The 22,267-nt window shown below is 49.0% G+C and overlaps 2 protein-coding genes across 3 annotated transcripts; one reads left to right on the forward strand and one right to left on the reverse strand.

The window, feature by feature from the left end:
- Nucleotides 1-458: 458 nt before the first annotated feature.
- Nucleotides 459-6,665, forward strand: ccdc177 (coiled-coil domain containing 177). Its single transcript, XM_028975957.1, has 3 exons — nucleotides 459-688; nucleotides 1,360-4,351; nucleotides 5,411-6,665. Exon 2 carries the CDS (start codon nucleotides 1,366-1,368, stop codon nucleotides 3,850-3,852), a length of 2,487 nt encoding a protein of 828 aa, XP_028831790.1. The 5' UTR covers nucleotides 459-688; nucleotides 1,360-1,365; the 3' UTR covers nucleotides 3,853-4,351; nucleotides 5,411-6,665.
- Nucleotides 5,965-21,744, reverse strand: plekhd1 (pleckstrin homology domain containing, family D (with coiled-coil domains) member 1). Of its 2 annotated transcripts, none has more exons than XM_028975971.1 (13): nucleotides 21,419-21,744; nucleotides 20,712-20,805; nucleotides 20,499-20,588; nucleotides 18,688-18,764; nucleotides 18,342-18,433; nucleotides 18,164-18,216; nucleotides 17,902-17,996; nucleotides 16,901-16,994; nucleotides 16,471-16,679; nucleotides 14,918-15,050; nucleotides 13,828-13,972; nucleotides 8,989-9,132; nucleotides 5,965-6,379 (listed from the first exon to the last, which is right to left on the reverse strand). In XM_028975971.1, the coding sequence occupies exons 1-13, from the start codon at nucleotides 21,619-21,621 to the stop codon at nucleotides 6,225-6,227; spliced, it is 1,584 nt and encodes a 527-aa protein (XP_028831804.1). In that variant the 5' UTR covers nucleotides 21,622-21,744; the 3' UTR covers nucleotides 5,965-6,224. The 2 variants fall into 2 exon arrangements, with proteins under 2 accessions (XP_028831804.1, XP_028831814.1); XM_028975981.1 differs by having other exon boundaries at nucleotides 17,953-17,996; nucleotides 21,419-21,743.
- Between the last annotated feature and the right edge of the window lie 523 nt (nucleotides 21,745-22,267).

Raw genomic sequence — 22,267 nt, forward strand, 5'->3', positions numbered from 1 at the left:
GCGGTCCGAGCGCAACTAAACAGCGCCGTCTTGTGGGAACAAAGATTACTACAACAGAGTGAAATCATGGACCACACTGGGAGAACAGATCATGGAACACACTTGCATCAGACGCAAAAAAGCAAAACGTCATCATTAGATGACGCGAAAAAATAAACAAGCAAATAAACCAATGAATGCATGACGCATTCGTAAATATAACCACAAAACACACGTGTCCTACAACATAGTGTGATTTTTTTTCTTGTACTTTGACAATTCATTTAGATGCCTTATATTTTGCCAAAACACCTTTAACATAACCGTGACGAATTAAGAATGTAATGAAGCAGTTTTAACTGGATTATAAAGTATTTTTTATGAATATTGCTGTATATTAGTCAATAGAGCTCACCGGAAGCTGTCGAGGGGGCCTGGGCGGGGCCTGGGCGGGATCTGGGCGGGATCTGGGCGGGGCCTGGTCGCGCTAAACAGCAGGTGGAGACTGACGCGGGCCGGACGGATGGATGCAGGGGACGACAGCCGCCATCCGACAGCACGACACATCCAGCACGGGCCATAATAATAACCGGGGAGGGGAGAAGGCAGGAATGCCCCGTTTCACCGAAGCCTTGCCTCTGTAGCCCGATATTATGGTGGGCGCAGAAGCCACCATCACTGGCTTGGAACAAAACGTCGGTTCTGCAAGGTTAGTGGGCGTTTTTTTTTTTTTTGTTTTTTGCTGCAAAATAGCAGCGCTGGTCTTCGATTGGTCAAATAATGGCCCGATGTTATCGGAGAGCACGACGTTCTGCGATGCGACACGGAGTGGCTTTGATCGAAGCCTAAACACAATCTGCCGACGGGTAGGCTCGGCAGCACCCGCAGCCCACCGTCAGTCGGATGTCACGGGTGGGGATTACAGTGTAACTGCGACGCTTTCTGGAAATGAGGGCATTCGTATAAACGGATGTCACAATGGTGGTCATTTTCAGGAAAGAAAAAGAAAAAGGGTGAGTGCACAAGCAGCAGAAACGAGGACGAGAATTTCACAGGAGGGCACAGTATCTACAGCCATAGACAGCTTTTAACCATGCGCCTTCCTTTCCTGCTGATTGCACTTCCATACGGGCGCAGTTGCCCGGAGGCAGAGGAGACACGTCACACGCATACGCAGAGAGCGTGAAAAATGCACGCACGCTACAGTGTGCCTCATCCATAGGTTGCATTTTAAAACCAGCACAGAACAATATAATCCCAGAGATTTTGCCTCGGGAGATCTGGCCACATTATTCGCTCTCCCATTAATCCGTTCTCTTTTTGTCCCCCCCCCCCCCCCCCTCTCTCCCTCTCTTTTTCTTTGATTTTTTTTGGGCTCAGAAAACCATGGTCGATCCACTGGAACCTGAAGACCCATGTAAGGCCGGTGACCCACACTTTGCCGAGACTCCGTCTGCAGAGGCAGATGTTCCCAGGGTTCCCGGGCAGGACGAGGAAGTGGAGTGCGGCCCTGGCCCTGGCCCCGCCCCCTCAGACGCACCGAGCTCGCAAGAGATGCCGCCACAGAAAAACGAGGCGGCGCACAGGCTGCACCTGGACCTCTACAACTTCGATTCGCCAGCAGCGGAAGGGAGTCGCTACGTCCTGACCAGCCCTCGCTCGCTGGAGGCCTGTGCTCGATGTGGCGTGAAGCCCGTGGAACTGCTGTCCCGGCCCCTGTCCGACTTCGCCCGCGAGGCGCCCGGCCGCTCCATGCGCGTGGCCGCAGGTATGTTCGAAGTGTACGAGAGAGACAGGCGCGCCAAACTCAGGCAATGCAGGGAGGAGCGGGAGAGGATTGTGATGGAGGAGAAGCGGCGGATGCTGCAGGCCGCCCTCAACGGCACCGACGGCACGCCTGCCCCGGCAGAGGCACCGCCGGCCACAGTCAACTGTTCTCAGGCAGCCACGGCTCCCCAAACCAGCCTGGCCAGTTCTGCCGTTCGGCTGAACGACGCAGACCTGGCGCTAAAAACCGGCTCAGATCAATCACCCCAAACTGTCCCTTCCAGCTCTAGTTCCTCCAGCAAGTCCTTTACCACATGCTCAGACCACTCCTTAAAAGCCAGCCCAAAGATCTCCGCACCTTCTGCTAAAGGGCTACAGAACGTTCCCTCCAAACACAAACCCTCCGCAAAAGCCACGGAGCCTCTAGAGAAAGCTCAAGCGTCCACGCCCGCCTCCAAACCAACACCGTCCTCTCAAGGCTCCAGCTCGAGGAAGGCGGCGAACACGTTTCCGCGCTCGGCCCAGAAACCTACCTCTTTACCCAGAGCGGCCGCGTCCCTGGCACCCATCGCGTCAAAGTCAGCGGCGCAGAGCCCAGCAGCCAATGGCATGACCAGCCCGTTCGGCCAGTACAACGGCCATGTTCTCAAGACAAAGGTCCGGTGCAGGAGCCACTCCTTGGAGTCCTTGCAGAGGAGACGAGAGAATGTGAGCTCCTCAACCACCACCACCATCATCACCACCACCACCACCACGTGTGCCTCCTCTGAGTCAGGCGCCTCTTCCTCCTACAGCTGGGACAGCCAGCGGGACCACTGGGCCAAGGCCTCCAGCCCCCGCGCCCGGACCCTGGCGACCTTCAACTCGCTGATGGGCCGGAGCCTCAGCCTGGGGGACCTGAGCCACTCCCCCCAGACGACCCAGAAGGTGGAGCGCATCGTGAAGGAGGTCCGGCGCCGGGGGCTGAAGGCCGTGCCGGAGCGCGACCGCAAGATCGCCGCGCTCATGCTGGCCAGGTACCAGGAGGAGGACATCATGAGCCAGACCCGCTACGTGGCGCACCTGCAGTGGGACAGCGAGCGGCGCCTGGAGGAGCTCCGGCGCGGCCGCGAGGAGCGCCAGAAGCAGCGCGCCGTGCTGCAGTGCCAGCGGGCCTGGCAGTCGCAGGTGTCCACGCGCCAGAGGCGCCTCGGCCAGCAGGAGCGCCGGGCGGCGGCCGCCAAGCTCCGGCAGGCGGAGGAGAGCGAGGAGCGCTGGCGCGAGATGTCCGGGCAGCAGGAGAGGAACCGGCTGCAGAAGCTGCAGCAGGCGGCCCGGGAGGAGAAGCAGAAGAAAGCCCTGCAGGAGCAGAACCTGCGGGCCCTGGAGGAGGAGCGGGCCGCGGTCTTGGAACAAGAGCTGCTGTTGCTGAAGGAGAAGCTTTCCATCGCGGAGCTGAAGAGGCAGGAACGCGAGCACGAGATCCAGGAGGAGCGCCGGGGGCTGAACAGAGCCGAGAGGAGACGCCACGCCGCCCTGGTCCAGGAGATAGCTCGACGTGAGGAGGAGGAACGCGACGAGGCACGGAGGCAGTCCGAGGAGAAGCTGACTCGCTCCTTGGAGAACTATGAGCAGATCGTGGAGCGCAGGGAGAAGGAGCTGAAGGAGAAGTCCAAGCGCGAGGAGCAGCAGATCCAGAAGGCCAGGAAGGCAGCAGAGAAGCGCGAGCGTGAACACAAGCGGCAGATGGAGGCCCGAGCCAAGGAGGCGGAGAAGAGGGCACACCAGGCCGCCACGGTCGCCGAGGAGCGGGCGAAGGAGAAGGCCCACCGGGCCGTCCACACCCGCCAGGAGAAGGAGCGGCAGCAGAGGCTGAACCGGCAGCGGGTGGAGGAGGAGGAGAAGCAGAGGCGCCTGGACCTCCTGCAGTCCATCGAGAGGAAGCTGGAGAAGAGCGAGCAGATCTTCCGGGAGAAGCGCGCGGTCCTGGAGAGCGCCCGGTCGGTGGCACGGGCGTCGTTCCACGTGCGGGACAAAGTGCGCGAGGAGACCAACATGCGCACCTTCGACAAAATGGCCCTGGAGGCCCAGCTTAAAGCCAGCCTGGACGAGAAGTGCGAGAAGTGACCTGCTCCGGCCCTGCAGGCCACATGCTCTTCCTGCTGAGAGTCTCCATGCAAGCCCTCATCACATTATTACCTTTTTTTTTTCTTACTATTCGGATGATTTATAGTTCTTTATGATTTATGGTTATTTTTAAGAGATTTTAATATCGTCGGGAGGTTTTTTCTTTTGGCAGAGACCCAGATATTGAACTGGGATAAACCAATAACGATGAATCTGAAGGCTGGTCTCTGTGACAATTGTACAATCGTGTGAAGGTTGCTGCCAGGCTGGAAGAGGAAATGAGTTGAAGAGCCGTGTGACGTCGTCCCACTGCCTCCATGGTCCTGTTTGAAATAATCTTAACCAAAAACTGCTGATAGGACGGCCTGTCAAAGTGACATCTCAAGGAGAGAGACATCAGCGCTGAGAGTGCAGCTGCTGAGAAAGCACGCGTCTCCAGTTCGGCGTCAGGGGCTTTTCTCCGCTGAACCGAAGCAGACAGTCCCTCTGCTCTGACTGGGTACGTACCTCAGCATCATCCTCTCCATTTTGGAGCCCGTTGTGCAATCTGCAGATTGGATTTTGTCCCATGGAGCCTTAAATTTGCAATTTTGACTGAATCTCAGAGCATTAGAATTCCATGCAAATCCCAAAATCTCTCAGATTAAGAAATTGGTAAAAAACAGACATCATTGTGGGTGTAAGGGTGAATATGTCAGTCTTGTGCTTTCTGGTGTTGCAGTTGCCATAGCGATATGCAGAGAAGACAGCAGTTAGCGAGGCAAAAGGCGATGCTGTTAGAAGTAGGGAGCATGGGAATTACAGGGCCCTGGCACAGAGGGGCTGCGTTCATCCTCCGGATCTTACCGCAGCACTACTTCTCGCATCGTGGGGGAAATGCAGCCTCATCCCCAGTCAAATCCGATGCGAGGGGTGCGGATTTAAATGGATTTGGCCTGGAAGAGTGCTGAGGTGCTTCCTGTGCATTCCTGGAGAAGAGCACATGACCCACGACGCGCAAGCCTCTGTTCTCTGTGCCAACTCTGGTGCCCATCTGTGCTCAAGGTTATGTGACTCGGATGAAGTGATTAGTCCGCCTAGGGGGAAAACAGTGCTAAAAAAAGTACATTGTTTTGACCGGAAGAAATGTTAAGGGGGGAAGCACAATAGGTCATAATAGCATATCATAACAATGAACATTAATATTGAACATTAACAAAATATCTATTTAAATTTTGTGCACAATTTACTGTACTAATTACTCCCATTACTCCCAGGAACTCCCATTGTTGTAATTGTATGCATTTCATTATTAGTAAAATACTTTTGTCATAGTCAAGTCATAATATTATGATCTGATATTTTAGGTCATATGACAGCTCTATTACAGCTGTATCTGAAAAAAAAAACAAGTGAACAGGATATTAGTCTTTATGAAAACATTTTATGGGCTCAAATGCTTTTATGATTCCAAAACCAGTGGATCTTAAAATGTCTTTATTTAAAAATGTAGAGACTCTATTATGCATTATTCTGAACTTGATCATTTATGAATGCCCTCTGCTTTCATATTTTACAGACCAAGGAGGAGACGACTGATGAGCTTTGATCTACACAGTCATATTCATAAACCCCAGATCAATATCTTCTCTTGGAGTAACCAAGCTTAGATTGGTGTAGACTGTGGCTTTAATTGCAGTTATTAATAAGCAGAGCACCAGCGCTTCACATGATCCTCATCTGTACATTGTCATCAGTATTGCCGCTGTACAATCCATTCTTTTAAGCTTCAGTTTTACGTGATTAGGGCATCTCTGAGCACAGTTGCCAGCACCCTGGCCCACAGCAACATCTTGGACAGCAGGAGAGGTTTCACGACCAACAACATGCAGGGTAATTTTGATCGGCATCAGCGGTTAACATGTTTTTTTATAGCACACGCTATAACTGAAATAATGCGAATAAAATAGGGGAAAAAAAAAACACCAATGGGTTCAAGCTCTAATGAACATGAAGTCAGAAACTGGAAGAAGTAAAATCTCATGAAAGTTTCTGCGGGTTTGTGGTTTAGTTCCATTGTATTTGAAAACAACATCATTCAGATGGTGTGTTTCAGAATGAATGAGGACAAGAAATTGAAAATGAGTATAATATTACAGATGTGTAAAATAAAAACCTTCGTTGGCCAGTCATCTGAAAAAAGACACAACATATTTTTTGTAGAGCAAGGTCCTCAGATGTTATCACATGCTGGATTACTAGAGCTTCTACTGGTGAAAGTAACCTACAGATACATTGAAATACGCTGATGTTCAGTCGAACGCTTCTGCTCTGCTTTACACGTTCAAAGACGTAGATCAGGCAGGGCTCTTGCTCGCTGTACCTCTCTGTTCTTAGTCCTCCAGCTTGTGCGCATCTTGGCGAGCAACGATCTTATAGATGCTCTGTCTGAAGCAGCTGTCAGAGTTGAGGCGCCTGGCAGTCTCCCTCAGGTCCTCCAGACTTTGTCCTTCGGCGGGTGAATGGATGAAGGACTTGGAGTGCTTCACTGCACATGGGGGACAGAGGAAGAACAGATGGAGTCACAGAGTTAAGTGGGGCCTTGTGACACTGCAAAAAAGTTCTCAATACATATACAGTCTATGCACTGAATCAAATGGAAATGGCACTCTAACAAAAATACTTGATGATATGGTGGCCATTCTGTGGGACAGTGGCGGCCTAGCGGTTAAGGAAGCGGACCCGTAATCAGAAGGTTGCTGGTTTGAATCCTGACCTGCCAAGGTGCCTCTGAGCAAAGCACCGTCCCCACACACTGCCGCCCGGGCACCTGTAATGGCTGCCCACTGCTCACCAAGGGCGATGGTTAGAAGCAGAGGACACATTCCGTTGTGTGAATATAAATCTTAAATTTTATTCAATTAAAAATGCTGAACACTTTCTTATCATTCACTCACGTTAATGAGAACCTCATGAAGTGGCTTTTGAGGATGATAATAGTGAACAGAGAAATTATGAAGGTAAAAAAGGATACTGAAAAATAGATTCAATAAACACACTTCGCTTTGTTTCTTAAATTCGATTCTTCGAAATGGCCTTCATCTTATCTCATTAAGTAAGTGTTGCTGGAGAAGGCGAGGTGAGTGATACGCTGAGGTCCACATGGTCCCCAGGGTTAGCTTTGGTGGAGGAGGTGCAACAGTCTGGGCATCACCAGTCAGTGCAAATCAGATTGGGTTAATGTACATGGCTCAGTCACTGCACGTTATTTCATCATAGAACCCATCATCATCCCCCAACTCCGCCGGCACACCCTGAACTGTGTCTTCATGGATGGAATGCTCCATCACATCGTGGCAGAATTGTCACAGCTCGACGGGAAGTTGGAGTGCCTCATATGGTCTGGCCATCAATGTTCCCTGACCTGAGCCACATAGAGCACGTCTGGGACCAGTTGAAGCAGAGACTGAACGATAATACCCCACCCCCACATGACCTGGCAGAACTGCGTGTAGCACTTGTGGAAGAGTGGAACGCATTGCCTCAGAACAACATCATGAGGCAAATTTAGGAGCAGGAGACGTCGCTGTCAAGCTGTCATTGCAGCCAATGTTGGAAACACCCGCTACTGACATTGTCTGTTTTTGTTATTTGGGGCTATCGCTGTTTTTGTCAAAATTTTTGGGGTAATAAATATAAAACTAATGAAAATGGTGTTTCTACTCATACATTATTAGTAATATGCACTACCAAAAGAACTTTTATTTATTTAATTAAAATGGAAAAGCTCAATATCCCTGTGTATATTTAAAGTGCTTTTATACAGTATACTGATACATTACATACCCAGTTACAATACTATACTTGCCAAACTATTTGTTTCTAATTGTTTGGCAAGTATTGTATTGTAACTGGGTACAAATAGAAAAGCGTTTTTAGTCAAATAAATGAATACACTTAATTTTAGCAACAAAGCATTACCTGTGTACAGCTTTGCACCTTTCAGCAAATACAAGCTGTCATTGCTGTTGCTGCAAATTACTATTGCTGCTGTCAGCCAAAAAATAAAAAAATAGACACACCGTTCACCTTGAGTAAATCATTAACTTAACCCATCTCGTTGATAATATTCAGATCAGGCCATGTTACAGGCTAAATGTTCGGGTTCGTAGGTTTTTTGGTCAATGCAGTTTTTTAAAATGATATTTAACAAAGTCCAGACGTCCACAGGCCACCCACACTTTTTAGAATTATTATTACAAGAAAACAACAGAAATACTTTTCAATAATTTGGAATATGAAGTGACTGAATAGGGTGGTAGTGGCCTTGTGGCTAACTTGTCCCAGGTTCAAACCTTACTTATTACCATTGTGCAAGACACTTAACCCAAAGCTGTTCCATGGGGGCTGTCCCTGTAAATACTGATTGAATAAGGGCATGTGTTAAATGTCATAAATGTAAATGTAGTGAAAGATTACTTAACTTTAAAGACTCAAACTATTGGTTGTTGAACAAGACATATCAGGCATTCTTGAAAAGGTGCTGGGAGTTTTTCCAAAATTGATAGAAAGCACGCAAAGAATCTTTACTGCTGTGGCAAAGGCAAGGGGTGGTTATTTTAATGAAACTCGTACATAAGCTTTCATATGTTTTTTTTAATATATTTGTATAATGTTACATTACACCGCAATACCAGTACTTCCTATGTTTATACATTTTGAAAAATGGCAGCATTGGCAGAGGGGGTTCCCAAACTTCTGGCCTATTCAAGGTAGATATCGTAGTGTCTTCTAGTAAATTAGCTTTTGGAATCAGAGAGCTGGGATATGCCAGTGATACAGTCATGCTAATGTCTGTTTAAAACATTTTTTGGGGGGACAGCAGCAGGACTGCCAGTCTTTTCAATCCACTTAAAGGGATGATTTGGGTTAAGAGGCTCAAAGAGTCTAATAATCCTCCAAAAGACTTAAAAAGTCACGTTGCACATAATTTAAAATGACCCCTGAAAGCCCTGTGTCACTAAGCTCTCTCCCCAAGTCAGCCAGAATATGACACAACATCTTTCAGACAAGATGTGACGTTTACATGATTTTTTTACTGTACAGTTGTGTATGTTTGTGTGAAAAGTGTAGGTTCAGCGCATACAGTGCACTCACACCAGTGCTGTTTGGACGCTCGGCGTTGTATACGGCAGCTTTTGATGCGGCGGGCGGCGGCCTTGTGGAGATACACAGCGTTCTTCATGATGGCTGGCAGTTTGGCTTCTATCTCCGCTGCGCAGATACACTCCTCAAAAAATTCTGGAAGAAAGAAAGCGTCCCACAATCCATCAGTTTCTTTTCTGTGGTGGCAGCTTGTTTTTGTTACTTGATTTGTTTTCTTGAAATTATTTTTTTTTAGGTTTATAAGTTTTTGTTGACTTCTTTTATTGGGCCTTTTATTGTGATTTGCTACTTTGTGTGCTGTTTTGTTATTTTTTCTTTGTCCTCCTTCCTGCCTTCTCGTTCTCTCAGATATGGCAGGTGCCCGGGCAAGTGGTGGACTACCGGATAAGGAAGCGAACCCATAATCGGAAAGTTGCTGGTTCGATGCCACTAAGATGCCACTGAGCAGAGCACCGTCCCCACACGCTGCTCCCTGGGCGCCTGTCATGGCTGCCCACTGCTCACCAAGAGTGATGGGTTATGAGCAGAGGACACATTTCATTGTGTCACTGTGTGCTGTGCTGCAGTGTATCACAATGACAATCACTTGATTTTCACAAAAAAATTATTCAGCATGTGTATAAGTAAAGAGGAATATCATAGGTTCATGTGGGACAAAATATTTATCCCTGCATATGTCTCCTCCCTGCATATTTCTCTACCATATAGTCCTGGGAGACCAACTGTTGTCAGGATTGCCTGCAGCTGGGCTCCACACCGGAATGCAATCCTGACGCCCCATAAATGCCGGAAGTTTTCGCCCGTTCGGGGTCGCTGGCATTTTCGTGAACTCTCTGCACGAACTTGACCTTGTTTAGTGTTATGTGTTTTGAGTTCTGGCAATCGCCACACGCCTACGGGTTTGTTTATGTTCTTTATTTAAGTTTAAATCGTTTTCGGCCACCGCGCCAGTCTTTATTTGTATTTCTTTGTTTGTTAATAAAACCCCCTTCCCAGCATGTCAGACCTCTGCGCTTCCTTCCCCCGTAAGTCCGTAGTCGTGACAGAATGCCAGCGACCCCCCCAAAAGCGCAGAGGTAAAAAACAGAGAAGAAGAAACGGCGCGAAGGACGCAGCCCGGCGCGGCGAACGCGGACGGCAGGGGAGAGACGCGCCGCCCGTTCTGGTGGAGCGTTTTCTCCCCGAGAAGCCGTGGTACGCGGCGCCGCGTGATGACGTCACCCCCGGGAAACTCCGCGAAACCCGGAAGCGACAACGTCGGCGGGTGAGTGGGCGGAGCGAGGACGTTGGCGTCGGCAGCAGCGAGGAAGTGACGTGGGCAGCGAGCGCAGAAGATGCGACCCCCACGATCTTCGGCATGTCGAGCCAAGAACTCTGCGCTCTGCTGGCCAGGCTCCCCGTGGACTGGGACGACACGGACGACGACGAGAGCACGGGAGACGAGAGTTGGGCTCCGCCCATCGCACCAGTCTGCGATCGTCGCAAGGTCCGTGGGGACCCACGTCACTTCCAGGGGGGTGAGAAGCGACAACAACGGCGGCGTCCCTCCAGCGAGGGGATGGGCAGCCTCCAGCCCGAATGGCCAGAGTACTGTCCCTGGGAGTTGATCGCACCCTGGGTCCAGGATGTCCGCAGGGTGGACGACCCTCGGAGTCACAGGTGGGAGGACACGGATGACGAAAGCGACAATGACGTGGATTTTCGTTGGGCAGTCGGGGCCGGGATGGCTCCACCCAGCGCGCGCGTCCGAGATTGTCGCGACATCCGTGAAGATCCACGTGACTTCCGAGGGTATGAGGTCGACACGGACCAACACGAGGATGACGCCGATTGGGCAGTCGGTGCCGGGATGGCTCCGCCCATCATGCCCGTCCGTTGCGAGGTCCGTGGAAACCCACGTCAGTCCCAGAGGTGCGACAACTGTGAGGAGGAGGACAGCGATGCGGGCGTAAGCTGGTGGAACAGGGCGACAGGAGGTCGCCAACCAGCAACTGCACTGTCGGAACTGCCTCACAGGGAAGATGCCCTCCCAGTTCCAGTCGCCGACCCGCCTTCCCTCTGCTCGGACGTTCCCCAGCTGAACGGCAGCGCATCACCAGCGCCCCCGCATGCTGGAGAAGACGTCCACCACCCCCCACGCCACACGCCCACCACCATCTCCAGCGACGCTGCCTGGCAGCAGGGAGAGACCGACAGGAGTTTTCGGGACTTCCAACAGAGACTGAGGGCGGAGTTTGATCGGCCAGAGCCTGAGCCAGGGATCGAACTCTGCCCCTCCTCCACATCCAGTGCCAGTCAGGATCCGGGGCAAGAAGACCAAGCACTGGCGGGCGACGAGAAGGTCGCGCCTCCCGAGATTCTGGCTGTGCCCCCTGAGGAGGTCCCGGAGAGCTCAGAGAGGGAATCAGACGACCCTCTCTTCTGTCTGTCTCTGTCTGTGTGTGTGTGCGTGGCATATGTGTCCGTATGTCGCCCCCACTTCCCCTCTTTGTGTCCACCAGATGGCGACCCAGCCGCGGAGCCGAACCCCAGGGAGGAGGTTCCTGACCCGAATGTGCTGGTCCAAGGCGAGGTGGACAAGCCCCAAGGTACCCCGAAGTCCAGCCGGGGGGGGTGCTCCCCCAAAGAATTTTTTGGGGGGGTGCAGTTCGGGTTGGGGACTCCTCCTGAGGGGAGGGGAGGTGGGGAAGCGATGGAGCTGGGTCCTCCGGTAGCCAGTGAGGAGGGCGGGCCAGGCATGGGCCTGCGTCTGCCTCCAGAGGGGTGGAGCGCCATAGAGCCCCCGGGTAGGCATGAGGACCCAGCTGGGACAGGCAGGAAGAGGGCCTGCTTGTCCCAACGGACGCAGAAGGGGCTAGCCGGATGGTCTGGCAATGCCCCCCCCTTGGCACCAGGGCCGTGCAGCGAGAGGGGCTGCATAGTCCCAGAAGGCACCAGCCTGGGGTGCCTGGAACAGTCGCCGGAGGCTCTGGGACAATCTCCCTGCGCGGTGCAGGGGGTGACACTAGACGTGTCAGAGGGGACATGTGGAGACAGGGCCCACACGTACCCAGATGGATCGGCCCTGATTATTGTGTGCAGGTACGGGAGTCCGGGGCCGCCATGCGGGACCACGCCGGGGAGCCAGGCCGAGGGTCCGGGGCCGCCATGCAGGACCACGCCGGGGAGCCAGGCCGAGGGTCCGGGGCAGTCATGCGGGACCACGCCGGGGAGCCAGGCCGAGGGTCCGGGGCCGCCATGCGGGACCACGCCGGGGAGCCAGGCCGAGGGTCCGGGGCCGCCAAGCGGGACCACGCCGGGGAGCCAGGCCGAGGGTCCGGGGCCGCCATGCGGGACCACGCCGGGGAGCCAGGCCGAGGGTCCGGGGCCGCCATGCGGGACCACGCCGGGGAGCCAGGCCGAGGGTCCGGGGCCGCCATGCGGGACCACGCCGGGGAGCCAGGCCGAGGGTCCGGGGCCGCCATGCGGGACCACGCCGGGGAGCCAGGCCGAGGGTCCGGGGCCGCCAAGCGGGACCACGCCGGGGAGCCAGGCCGAGGGTCCGGGGCCGCCAAGCGGGACCACGCCGGGGAGCCAGGCCGAGGGTCCGGGGCCGCCAAGCGGGACCACGCCGGGGAGCCAGGCCGAGGGTCCGGGGCCGCCAAGCCTGACCACGCCGGGGAGCCAGCCCGAGGCACCGGGGCCGCCACGCCTGACCACGCCGGGGAGCCAGCCCGAGGGACCGGGGCCGCCACGCCTGACCACGCCGGGGAGCCAGCCCGAGGGACCGGGGCCGCCACGCCTGACCACGCCGGGGAGCCAGCCCGAGGGACCGGGGCCGCCACGCCTGACCACGCCGGGGAGCCAGCCCGAGGGACCGGGGCCGCCACGCCTGACCACGCCGGGGAGCCAGCCCGAGGGACCGGGGCCGCCACGCCTGACCACGCCGGGGAGCCAGCCTGAAGGACCGGGTCCTCCAAGGGGAGGATACAGCAGGGCAGGAGCCCTGTGGTTGCCGCCGTCCGCCCCGCCGCCTCCACTGATGGTACTGTTGGGGCTCCGAGGACGTAGCCCTTGGAGGGGGGGCTCTGTCAGGATTGCCTGCAGCTGGGCTCCACACCGGAATGCAATCCTGACGCCCCATAAATGCCGGAAGTTTTCGCCCGTTCGGGGTCGCTGGCATTTTCGTGAACTCTCTGCACGAACTTGACCTTGTTTAGTGTTATGTGTTTTGAGTTCTGGCAATCGCCACACGCCTACGGGTTTGTTTATGTTCTTTATTTAAGTTTAAATCGTTTTCGGCCACCGCGCCAGTCTTTATTTGTATTTCTTTGTTTGTTAATAAAAACCCCTTCCCAGTATGTCAGACCTCTGCGCTTCCTTCCCCCGTAAGTCCGTAGTCGTGACAACTGTGATCATTTCAGGGTAAAAACAAGCAGATCCATCGCTTATACATGCATCCCTTGAAAAAATATATTAGAGATTGCTTAAATAAAACTCCCTTTCTGTTTCTATGGTTTCTAGGTTCAGCTCCAACGCACCTTCTTAAAACATGATCAGCTGATTCAAATAGAATTAACAGATTGTTTATTGTATAATTGTAATGATATTGTGTGTTTATTTATTTTTTTTTAAATAAAGAAAAAAAATTAATAATTTTTTATTTCACACAAGTCCATCATTTGAGAATTCATTGAATTCAGTGCTGTATTTCCAGCATGATGGTTATTGTAGCATAGAAATAATGTGTTTTTGATATGTTTCATAACAATATATCATATATAGAATCATAATAGTGTCTTGCAGAGACTGATTAAGTAACTTGTAAACATCAGTGTCAAGTTCACCCACTCCTGAGGTGGTTGACGTCGCCCCGCATCCTCTCATCCCTGTCATGTGTCTGCTCCAGCGAGCTCAGGCTCTGCTCCAGCCGCTGCAGCGCCTCCTCGGCCAGCTTCAGACGCTGCTCCAGCTCCATCCGCGATTCCATCTCCACCTGGGCCGCGGAAGCAGCCACATACGCAGAAAAACATGAGAGCACGTGTAGCAGAAGGTGATACCCAAACTATTTTGTAGTGTCTGGAAATGTTCATCAACTGCATTACTGATAAAGAGTCTCCAACCGAGGTTCTGGATGATTGGGTAGCTGTATGAATGCATGGATGAATTTTGACACCCCATGTGACAAACTACTCAGAGATGTTCAGTCTGGAACATACTAGGAGGGTTCATTTCTAAAATGCTACAAGCTAAGTCAGACACACCTTCTCTTTTAAACCTTTGTGGCATTTTTAAACCCCTGGCTGTCAGTCCGGCCCCAAAGCCAGAATGTTTTCATTCCAGTTTCCTTTTAATAGTGGATTATATGGTGCAGATGAATGACAAAGGGGAAAAACAGAAGTGCGCTTGAACAGCTTCAGTGCTTCAGAATGGCAGGTACTTCAGCAAAAAAAAAAGGGGTACAACAATTTTTTTTCAAAAGGCACTACTTTTCTTTTCTCACTGGCTGGTTATAAGCTAATGCTGACTATTGGTAATAGTATAATATTTTAACTTCAGGTCTAACTGACTCACTCACTCACTGTCCATCACTGCTTAGTTGTACCTAGGCAAGCCCAAACCAAGAGAATGGCTGCAGGGTGAGGACTCACAGGGCGGGGAGGCAGTCCAGCACAGGGTGTGCAGACACATTCACTTACACACTTACAATTATGGACAAGTTAGGGCTGCCATTTCACCTACAATGTGAGTTACATTGTGTGTTACATTGTTCTTAAATTTGATAGGACAGGACCCCTGAACGACCAGTCAAATTTAAAATGATTCCTTTTATTACATTCCATCAGCCATATAATTTTCACTCTCATCCAAGCCTGACCTAATTTTAGAAAAGTACCCCAGCAAATGCTTATGGAGCCGACAGGGTTAGAAGGCATCTCACCTTCAGCTCGGCTTCAGTCTGCTTCTTGTCGGCTGTGAGCTGAGTCAGGGACTGCTGCAGAGTCTGAGCCTGATGTGAGTAAAACTCCCTCTCTTCCTGCAGAACCTTGGCCCTCTGCTCAATCTCCTTTAGCCTGAAGAGGGCAGCAAATGGCAGTGGGACACAGCGACCCCCACAGAAGAAAGAAAGAAAGAAAGAAAGAAAGAAAGAAAGAGCACCACCATCTATTATGCAGCAAATCTGGAATCTCAAGATGCAAAAGTTAATCTAAAGCATAATTCAAGTTTAATTCAAAGAGAGTGGAGCAGGCAATGACATTAGCAAAAAATAATCAAGGACCATGATTAGATAGTCTCTATCATGTTACTTCCAGCCTCTTTTATTACACATCTTTTATGCCGTTAAAAAGAATATATTCTGAAACACAGAACAGAAACTGTTCCTTGTTAATTTTTTTATTTTTAGACCGAAGTGAATAAATTGAGCCGATCTGTGTTGGATATGTGTTTTTTTGGATGAAAAAATGAAATGTGAGAATTATTCTGCTGTTTTTGAATCTGCTGTGGAAAGTAAGAGCATTGCTTTTCGGCAAAAGGGCATTCACACAGCCAGGTCAATGGACTCCATTCCCCCAGTCCACTATCTGCGGCATCTTATTGATCGGCTTGCATGCTTTGCCAATCAATGGACATTTCCACTTTGTGCCTCGGCACACAGCTCAGCTCCATTAACACTTAGTCCACCTCCGGTCAGGCAGGACGACAACATACCATCATACCAACATGTCAGATTTCCCCCTGCAGGTACCCAAAGAGAGCCATCACTCTGACCAGTACATTAAGATGCAATCAAAGCTGATGTAACCGCTGGTCTCATCGGTGCAATGCTATTTCATTTAAATTAAAAGATTGTGTTCTGTTTCTTATGTTTAATTAGGGAGGAGTAAGCAGGCCAAGGTGATGTATAAAATATGATGCAACCTAAATAGATATTTCTTACAAAGAAAAAACAAAAAAAAAAAACAATCACATTGTCATTGCACTGGCCCAATAATGAAAAGATAAAGTAGTCATTGGGCTCATTTAAAGATTTTTTTGTGATTAAAAGACATATATATATATATAAGTAAATATATAATCATATGTTTCACCATAATGAGAATTAGATTGATGCATTTGTGACAATCAAAACAACAAACCTTCATTGTCATTAATACTATCAATGCATTAAAATATATATTACATTGTGATATGAAGTATGGCAGTGTGCTGCTCTCTTAGTTTTTTTCTATCATGTGATTAGACCTGATAGAATTATGTTATTTCCTTACACATATTATCTGCAATAACTTGACCCAAATTTTATGAAAATCACCTATTCCATTTGCTCTATGAAAGTAGCCATGCTCATCATATCCAGAACATCTACATTGCTGTTTTCTATGACTACGAATATGGTCTGAATGACTGAATCACTGTACTGGTAAATGATAAGCCTCATTAACTTTGGACATTGTGGTTTTAAAAAGCAAGGAGTTCAGCATCCACCCTCACCGGTCCTCTGCCAGTTCCTTCTCCCTCTGCAGCTTCCTCATCTGCTCCTCTATATGCCGGAGGTTGCCCTGCAGGAGGCCTGTGTCCTCAGGCTTCGCCGGATTTACTCCAGTCTGTGGGGAGGCCACCAGGGCTTCCGCTGCGCTCTCACCCCCCTCCTGCTGCACCCGCAGAAGCTCCAGGGTGCGCTGCTTCTTCTGGGAGAGCTCCTGAGGACGCCGGGAGAACTCATGAGGAAGCAAACTAATCCTACATTCCCAGCAGTGTCACTTCCTAAAGCGCATCTTTTCAGCTTTGGAAAGTTTGAGTCATGGTGAGGTGTGGCACAGCTTTACTGATCCGTCAAAATTCGCCACAGATGTTTTTCTCAGGCTTCTCTCATTTGTCACCTCTCTGTGTACACTAGTAGATATAAATGGGTTTTCTGTACCTCTATTGACTTTTGCAGTTGTGTGGTCAGGCTGTGCAGCTCCTCCTTCTCACTTTCCACACCTTTCAGAGATTGGGCTGTGCCGTCAAGGTCCCTGGCAGCATCAATGGCAGTTATATTACATACACATCCATATCTAGCTCTTGTGTTGTACTGACTTTAACTGTGTGGGGTTAAGGAAGCGGTTAAGCAAGTGGACACATAACTAGAAGGTTTGACGATCACAGTACTGTCCTCACACACTGCTCCTGGGCAGTGTGTAAAAGCTCATTGTACTGACATAATCTCCCATCATTGTATAATTTGGAGTGGGGAAGCATGACTTGTAAACTATCATTTTGGTTGAAGGAATGTGGATGTCAATTATACCTCACAGATATGTAATGCCACAGAAATGTACTGATTGCTAAAATTAAGCTAAAACAGACTCATTATTTGCAAGACAACCTGATCACATTAGGGGCAAGGCCTTGATTCTTTTCGCATTTACATGGCTCAGCAACCTACCAAGATGAGCCCAAGAGCAAGTGGTGCTAGTAGCCTAGTGGGTAACAGACTCGCCTATGAACCAGAAGATCCAGGTTCAAATTCCACTTTTTACCATTGTGTCCCTGAGCAAGACACTTAACCCTAAGTTGCTCCAGGGAGACTGTCCCTGTAACTACTGATTGTAAGTCGCTCTGGATAAGGGAGTCTGATAAATGCTGTAAATGTAAAAAGAACAAATGGTAACTGCAGCCATTAACATGGTGCCATGTCAGAGTTCAGATGTTACTATGCTACGGCCCCAAACCACAGTTTGAATTTTGCAGGTATGTATTGTATGTAATATTATGACATTAGTCATAATATTAGTAACATTAGTAGTTTATAGCTCAGAAAGCAATCAAAGCAGAAGCAGAAACAAAGTATTAAGGAGCCTAATACACAATACAACACATAGCTGAGGTGACATGCCCTTAGATGTTGGGTGGATGACCACTTTAAACCAACTATCTTACTCTTTGACATGCTCCTGCTCTGCTCTGAGCTCAAAAACGACCTCCTCAAACCTCAGCTTCTCTTCCTCCAAAACCTGATTTAGTCTCTCCAGTTCCTGCAACACACACACACACAATAAATGTCATAAGTACACATGTATAGTGGTCAAAATCCTCATTGCTACACATGTAAACACTAGGAGGTTATATTATGTGTGCAAAATGGATTCACTGTGCTCTAAGTCAAAGTAAAAGCATATAAATCTGAAACTAATGGGTTCACCTCCTTTTCTTCTCGTTGTATGCTGAGTTCCTCTGTCTCCTCCATAAGTTTATCTGAATAGAAGAAGACAGCTTTAACAGCAACATGGTCCTAATCTAGAAACCTGGACTAACAATGCCTGAGAACTTCCAGATGTTCCTTTTGTCACTGTATCTCTGCCAGAGGTGTTCCATCTTACCCAGATACTCCTGCTTCTCCTTGGCCAGCTGAAGTCCCTGAGCCTCCAGGCTCTCAATCATTGCCTCACCAAGCTGGGCGTTCTTCCAAGTGCTGTGGGCGCAAGGGAGGGAACAGCAACTCCATTTAAACCCAGATTGAGTTTAAATCATCGATACAGCCGACAATTTCCACTCAAGGTGAACAGAAACCGTCCAGGAGTGTTTGCCAATGCATAAATCATAGGTGCTCTATTGGAGTGACCCTGGGGTTCAGTGCACATGAAGACTGTGGTGTTTATGGGTGCAGTGTGTATGTGTGTTGTCTTGTGAGTCTTTACATTGTCGTCACACTGCTGCTGAACTCACACTTTGCCCGACTCCTGCAGCATTTCCAGCCACTGGATCTGCTCAGCTTCAGACTCAGCTGCCAGCACAACATTACCCTGCAGAAGCAGTGAGACCCTCTTGAGTGTTAAACGCTATAGTCCACAGGCACATGATGTAGGATCCTAAACAGGGTGGTGGTAGCCTAGTAGGTAACACACGCTCATATGAACCAGAAGACCACAGTCACAGGTTCAGGCCCCACTAACTAGCTTTGTGTTCCTGAGCAAGACACTTAACCCTGAGTTGGTCCAGAGGGACTGTCCCTGTAACTACCGATTGTAAGTCACTCTGGATAAGGGCGTCTGCTGCATGCCATAAATTTAAATGCACCTAAAGAAGATGCTTTCCAAAACTCCATTAACTACGCTATTACATTTTGGTCCACCTCAATACGCTTCTACAAAACCCTCCTGATGTGTGGTATCAATTTGCCATTCATTCCATTTTCACTTTTGAGGTTCACTTTTTTTTTTTTTTTTTTAACCTGGAAAAAAGGCTTTATTGCTCCTTTATGGGCCTGAACCTATATATAAAACGAGAACACGTTTGACATTTGGATTCTGTATTCAAAGACAAAACATTGTGGGTCATTCTGACCTACATAAAAGATGCATGTAAAATATGTCAGGCCTATTGCACAGTGTAAAGAGCAATAAGGACATTACCATTTTACCAGAAACACACAACTTTTTAGAAGCTAAAACTTACATTTATATTTATAGCATTTGGCAGACACCCTTATCCAGAGTGACTTACAACGTTCTTTCATGTTACCATCAATTAAGTAATCACTTCTGGTTCACTAGGACTCAAACATTAATACAATGGTTTGAGTCTATTAACTATTAAGCTGCCGTTTGAAAATACTCAGCGACTGTGCTGTTGACCTCGAGGGGAAGTTGGAGGTTGACCTGATAGAAGGAGGTTACAGTAATCCAGTCGTTAGATTACCAGGTGACCTGTGTTAATAGATAAGGGTGGACACGTCTGATATTGTAGAGACGGAATGTACATGAGTGGGAAAGATTGGTGAAGTGAGTAGGAAAGTTGGTTGTCTATAGTTTATCCAAGGTTGCGTGCAGTTGCATAAGGAGAGATCTGTGAGTTGTTCAGGTAGATAGCAGATAGCAGAAAATTGTGTACTGTTTAGAGAATGATTATTCTGTCTCTATATATGGCTTTTAAAATGTGTGGGTCAGTTTGATGGATCGTAATGGATCAATTTAATGGGAGGTTTTAACCTTCTAACACTGATATTGCTACCAGGTCCAGTGGACTGCGAGATTCCAATCATGTAGATGATGGTATTTGTCCTGTCTAGTATTGTAAGTGATGGTAATGACTACATTTATATTAACATTTAGATGGGCAGTACTTCCCTGTGATCGACCCATGCAGTGTGTCGCAAATTTGGATATCATAGTGGAGTCAAGTGCAAAAGTCTTTCTCTTTAAGTGCTTATCAAGGCCTAAGAGCTACAAAAAAAAATTAGATTTTTATGCAGTTTGTATGCAGCAGCATAATCTGCACACTCACTCCACTGGTGTCTTTATAAACTCCCCTGTTTACACTACCAAACGTAGTACAGCTTGATCTGTCAAGTTGTCACATTTTACCCTTTGGATTCAAATCACGCTGACCTGGTTGTCATGGAGTTTTGGTTTGCCTCTCTAAGTGAGTCATGCCTCCCAGCGTCCTGGGCATTAAGAGGTTAACATTTCTCTTCTCAGCTATTTATTTTAGCAAAAAACAAATGGTAAAAATGGAAGAACTGATGAAACGCTGCTTACCGTGAAGTCCTCGTGGGTAATCACCATGGCAAAAGGCATGCCCTGATCTTCTTTAGAAGCTACAACGCATCCCCCTAATGGGATGACCCCCTTCATGAAAGAATGCCGATAGGGAGAAATTAACGGAAAGAGAACATAAAGGCCGTGGTCAATATAAAGGCAGTGATCGTAATTCATCTGTCAGTACTGGCATTTTCTAAACTGCAAACTCACTTTGGGATGGATGTTGAAGTACTTGTTTGTTTCAAAACTTCTTTTTTCGTTCTCAGCATAGTAGAGTAGGAAACTGTCTTTTATGATGAAGAACCTAACGGAAAACAAATAAAATAGGAATTTGTAATACCATTTGTCTCAACACAGGCGAATTTAATCAGAAGGCCTTAGGCTTTGAACAGTCTAAAATGCATGTTGAAAATCACTTTGAATAATTGATGTCTTTCACCTTTACATTCTTGTGTGGAAAAACAATATAATCAGTTTTGACCACTGCTGTTTTAAACCTCAGTCAGAGCGGCAGGCTCTGTGATGTCTTCATAGAGCTTTTAGCGGCAAAAGCAGAATCCTGCATTCAATATGACATTCAATATGTTTCTCCGAAACAGCGCTCCTCCTGCTCAAGCCTCCATTAAAACATCCCCTGTCAGCCCAGCAACATGCCAATTATTTCCTGATGGTTATGGCCCATAACAGCTTTCACTGGGCCATAAGGCAATTTTCAAAATGCTGTATAACTTATACCTGTCAATGGTGCAGGGAAATGTGCTGGGTGGTCCCAGAGACGCTTAAACCGATGACAAATAATGCACATAAATTAATACGTACCTGCTTGTTACATGCGATGCTGACTGTGCTGCATTAGCAGCCTGTAACTGCAATCCGCTGAATTAAACGGCATCATTGGATTTAGGGGCAGCTCCTACCTGCGGGACCATTTGGCTGAGGGTCGCCCGAAAGGCCTCTTCCACAGCACCCCATGCAGCTGCACCTTGGTGCTGATGTCCAGCACGTCTGCGTCGGCCTGCTCCATGGAGGTCCAGGGCGGAAAGAGCGAAGGCTTAGAACTGGAGAACATTGTATCTGCTTTCAACCGACAGAATGGGTGGAGGGACGGGCCGAAAAACATCAATGGAGTAAAAATAGTTGCCGTGCAAATCCACGGGCAACGTTACACACACGCAAAAATCTCCAATAGCTCAGTGAGGTGGAATGATGCGGCTGCCAATAACCACATCAGCTGGCGGCTGAGAGGCAGGAAGTAAAAGCAGGGATAGAAAAAAAAAGAGGGAGGGAGGGATAGACGGATGGAGAGACAGTCTAGTGGGACGGGCACAGTATGGGCTTTAGACATCGGTGAGAAGGTCAGTAAACAATTTGATTCAGATTACTGGCCTTCTATCTGTGAGACCCATAGACACACACATACAGTGTGTGTATATATATATACACTTAAATAGTGTTCACTATTCCATAAACACTAATCCATACATTATCATATCATCCCTGCATGCAGATAAGTGCACATTAGGTTAATGCAGCATGTTAAAGGTAGTTTACAGATTTATAGGGTGGTCTTGTGCGTGGGGCTTCTGTACAAGGTCTCCAGAGATCTGAATGTGTGGAGAGGGGGCGTGAGCAGGCTGGGGATTAAAGCCCATGGGCGCTCTGAGCAACGCCGCTCCGGCGAAAGGCTCAGGTGGATTTATTTTTAATAACACATCAGGGAGGTGTCGTCTGATCTCAGTCCTCACCTGGAATGGCCCTTCAGAGCT

The sequence above is a fragment of the Denticeps clupeoides genome, chromosome 1 (genome assembly GCF_900700375.1).
Source record: "Denticeps clupeoides chromosome 1, fDenClu1.1, whole genome shotgun sequence".
Taxonomy (NCBI): Eukaryota; Metazoa; Chordata; class Actinopteri; order Clupeiformes; family Denticipitidae; genus Denticeps; species Denticeps clupeoides.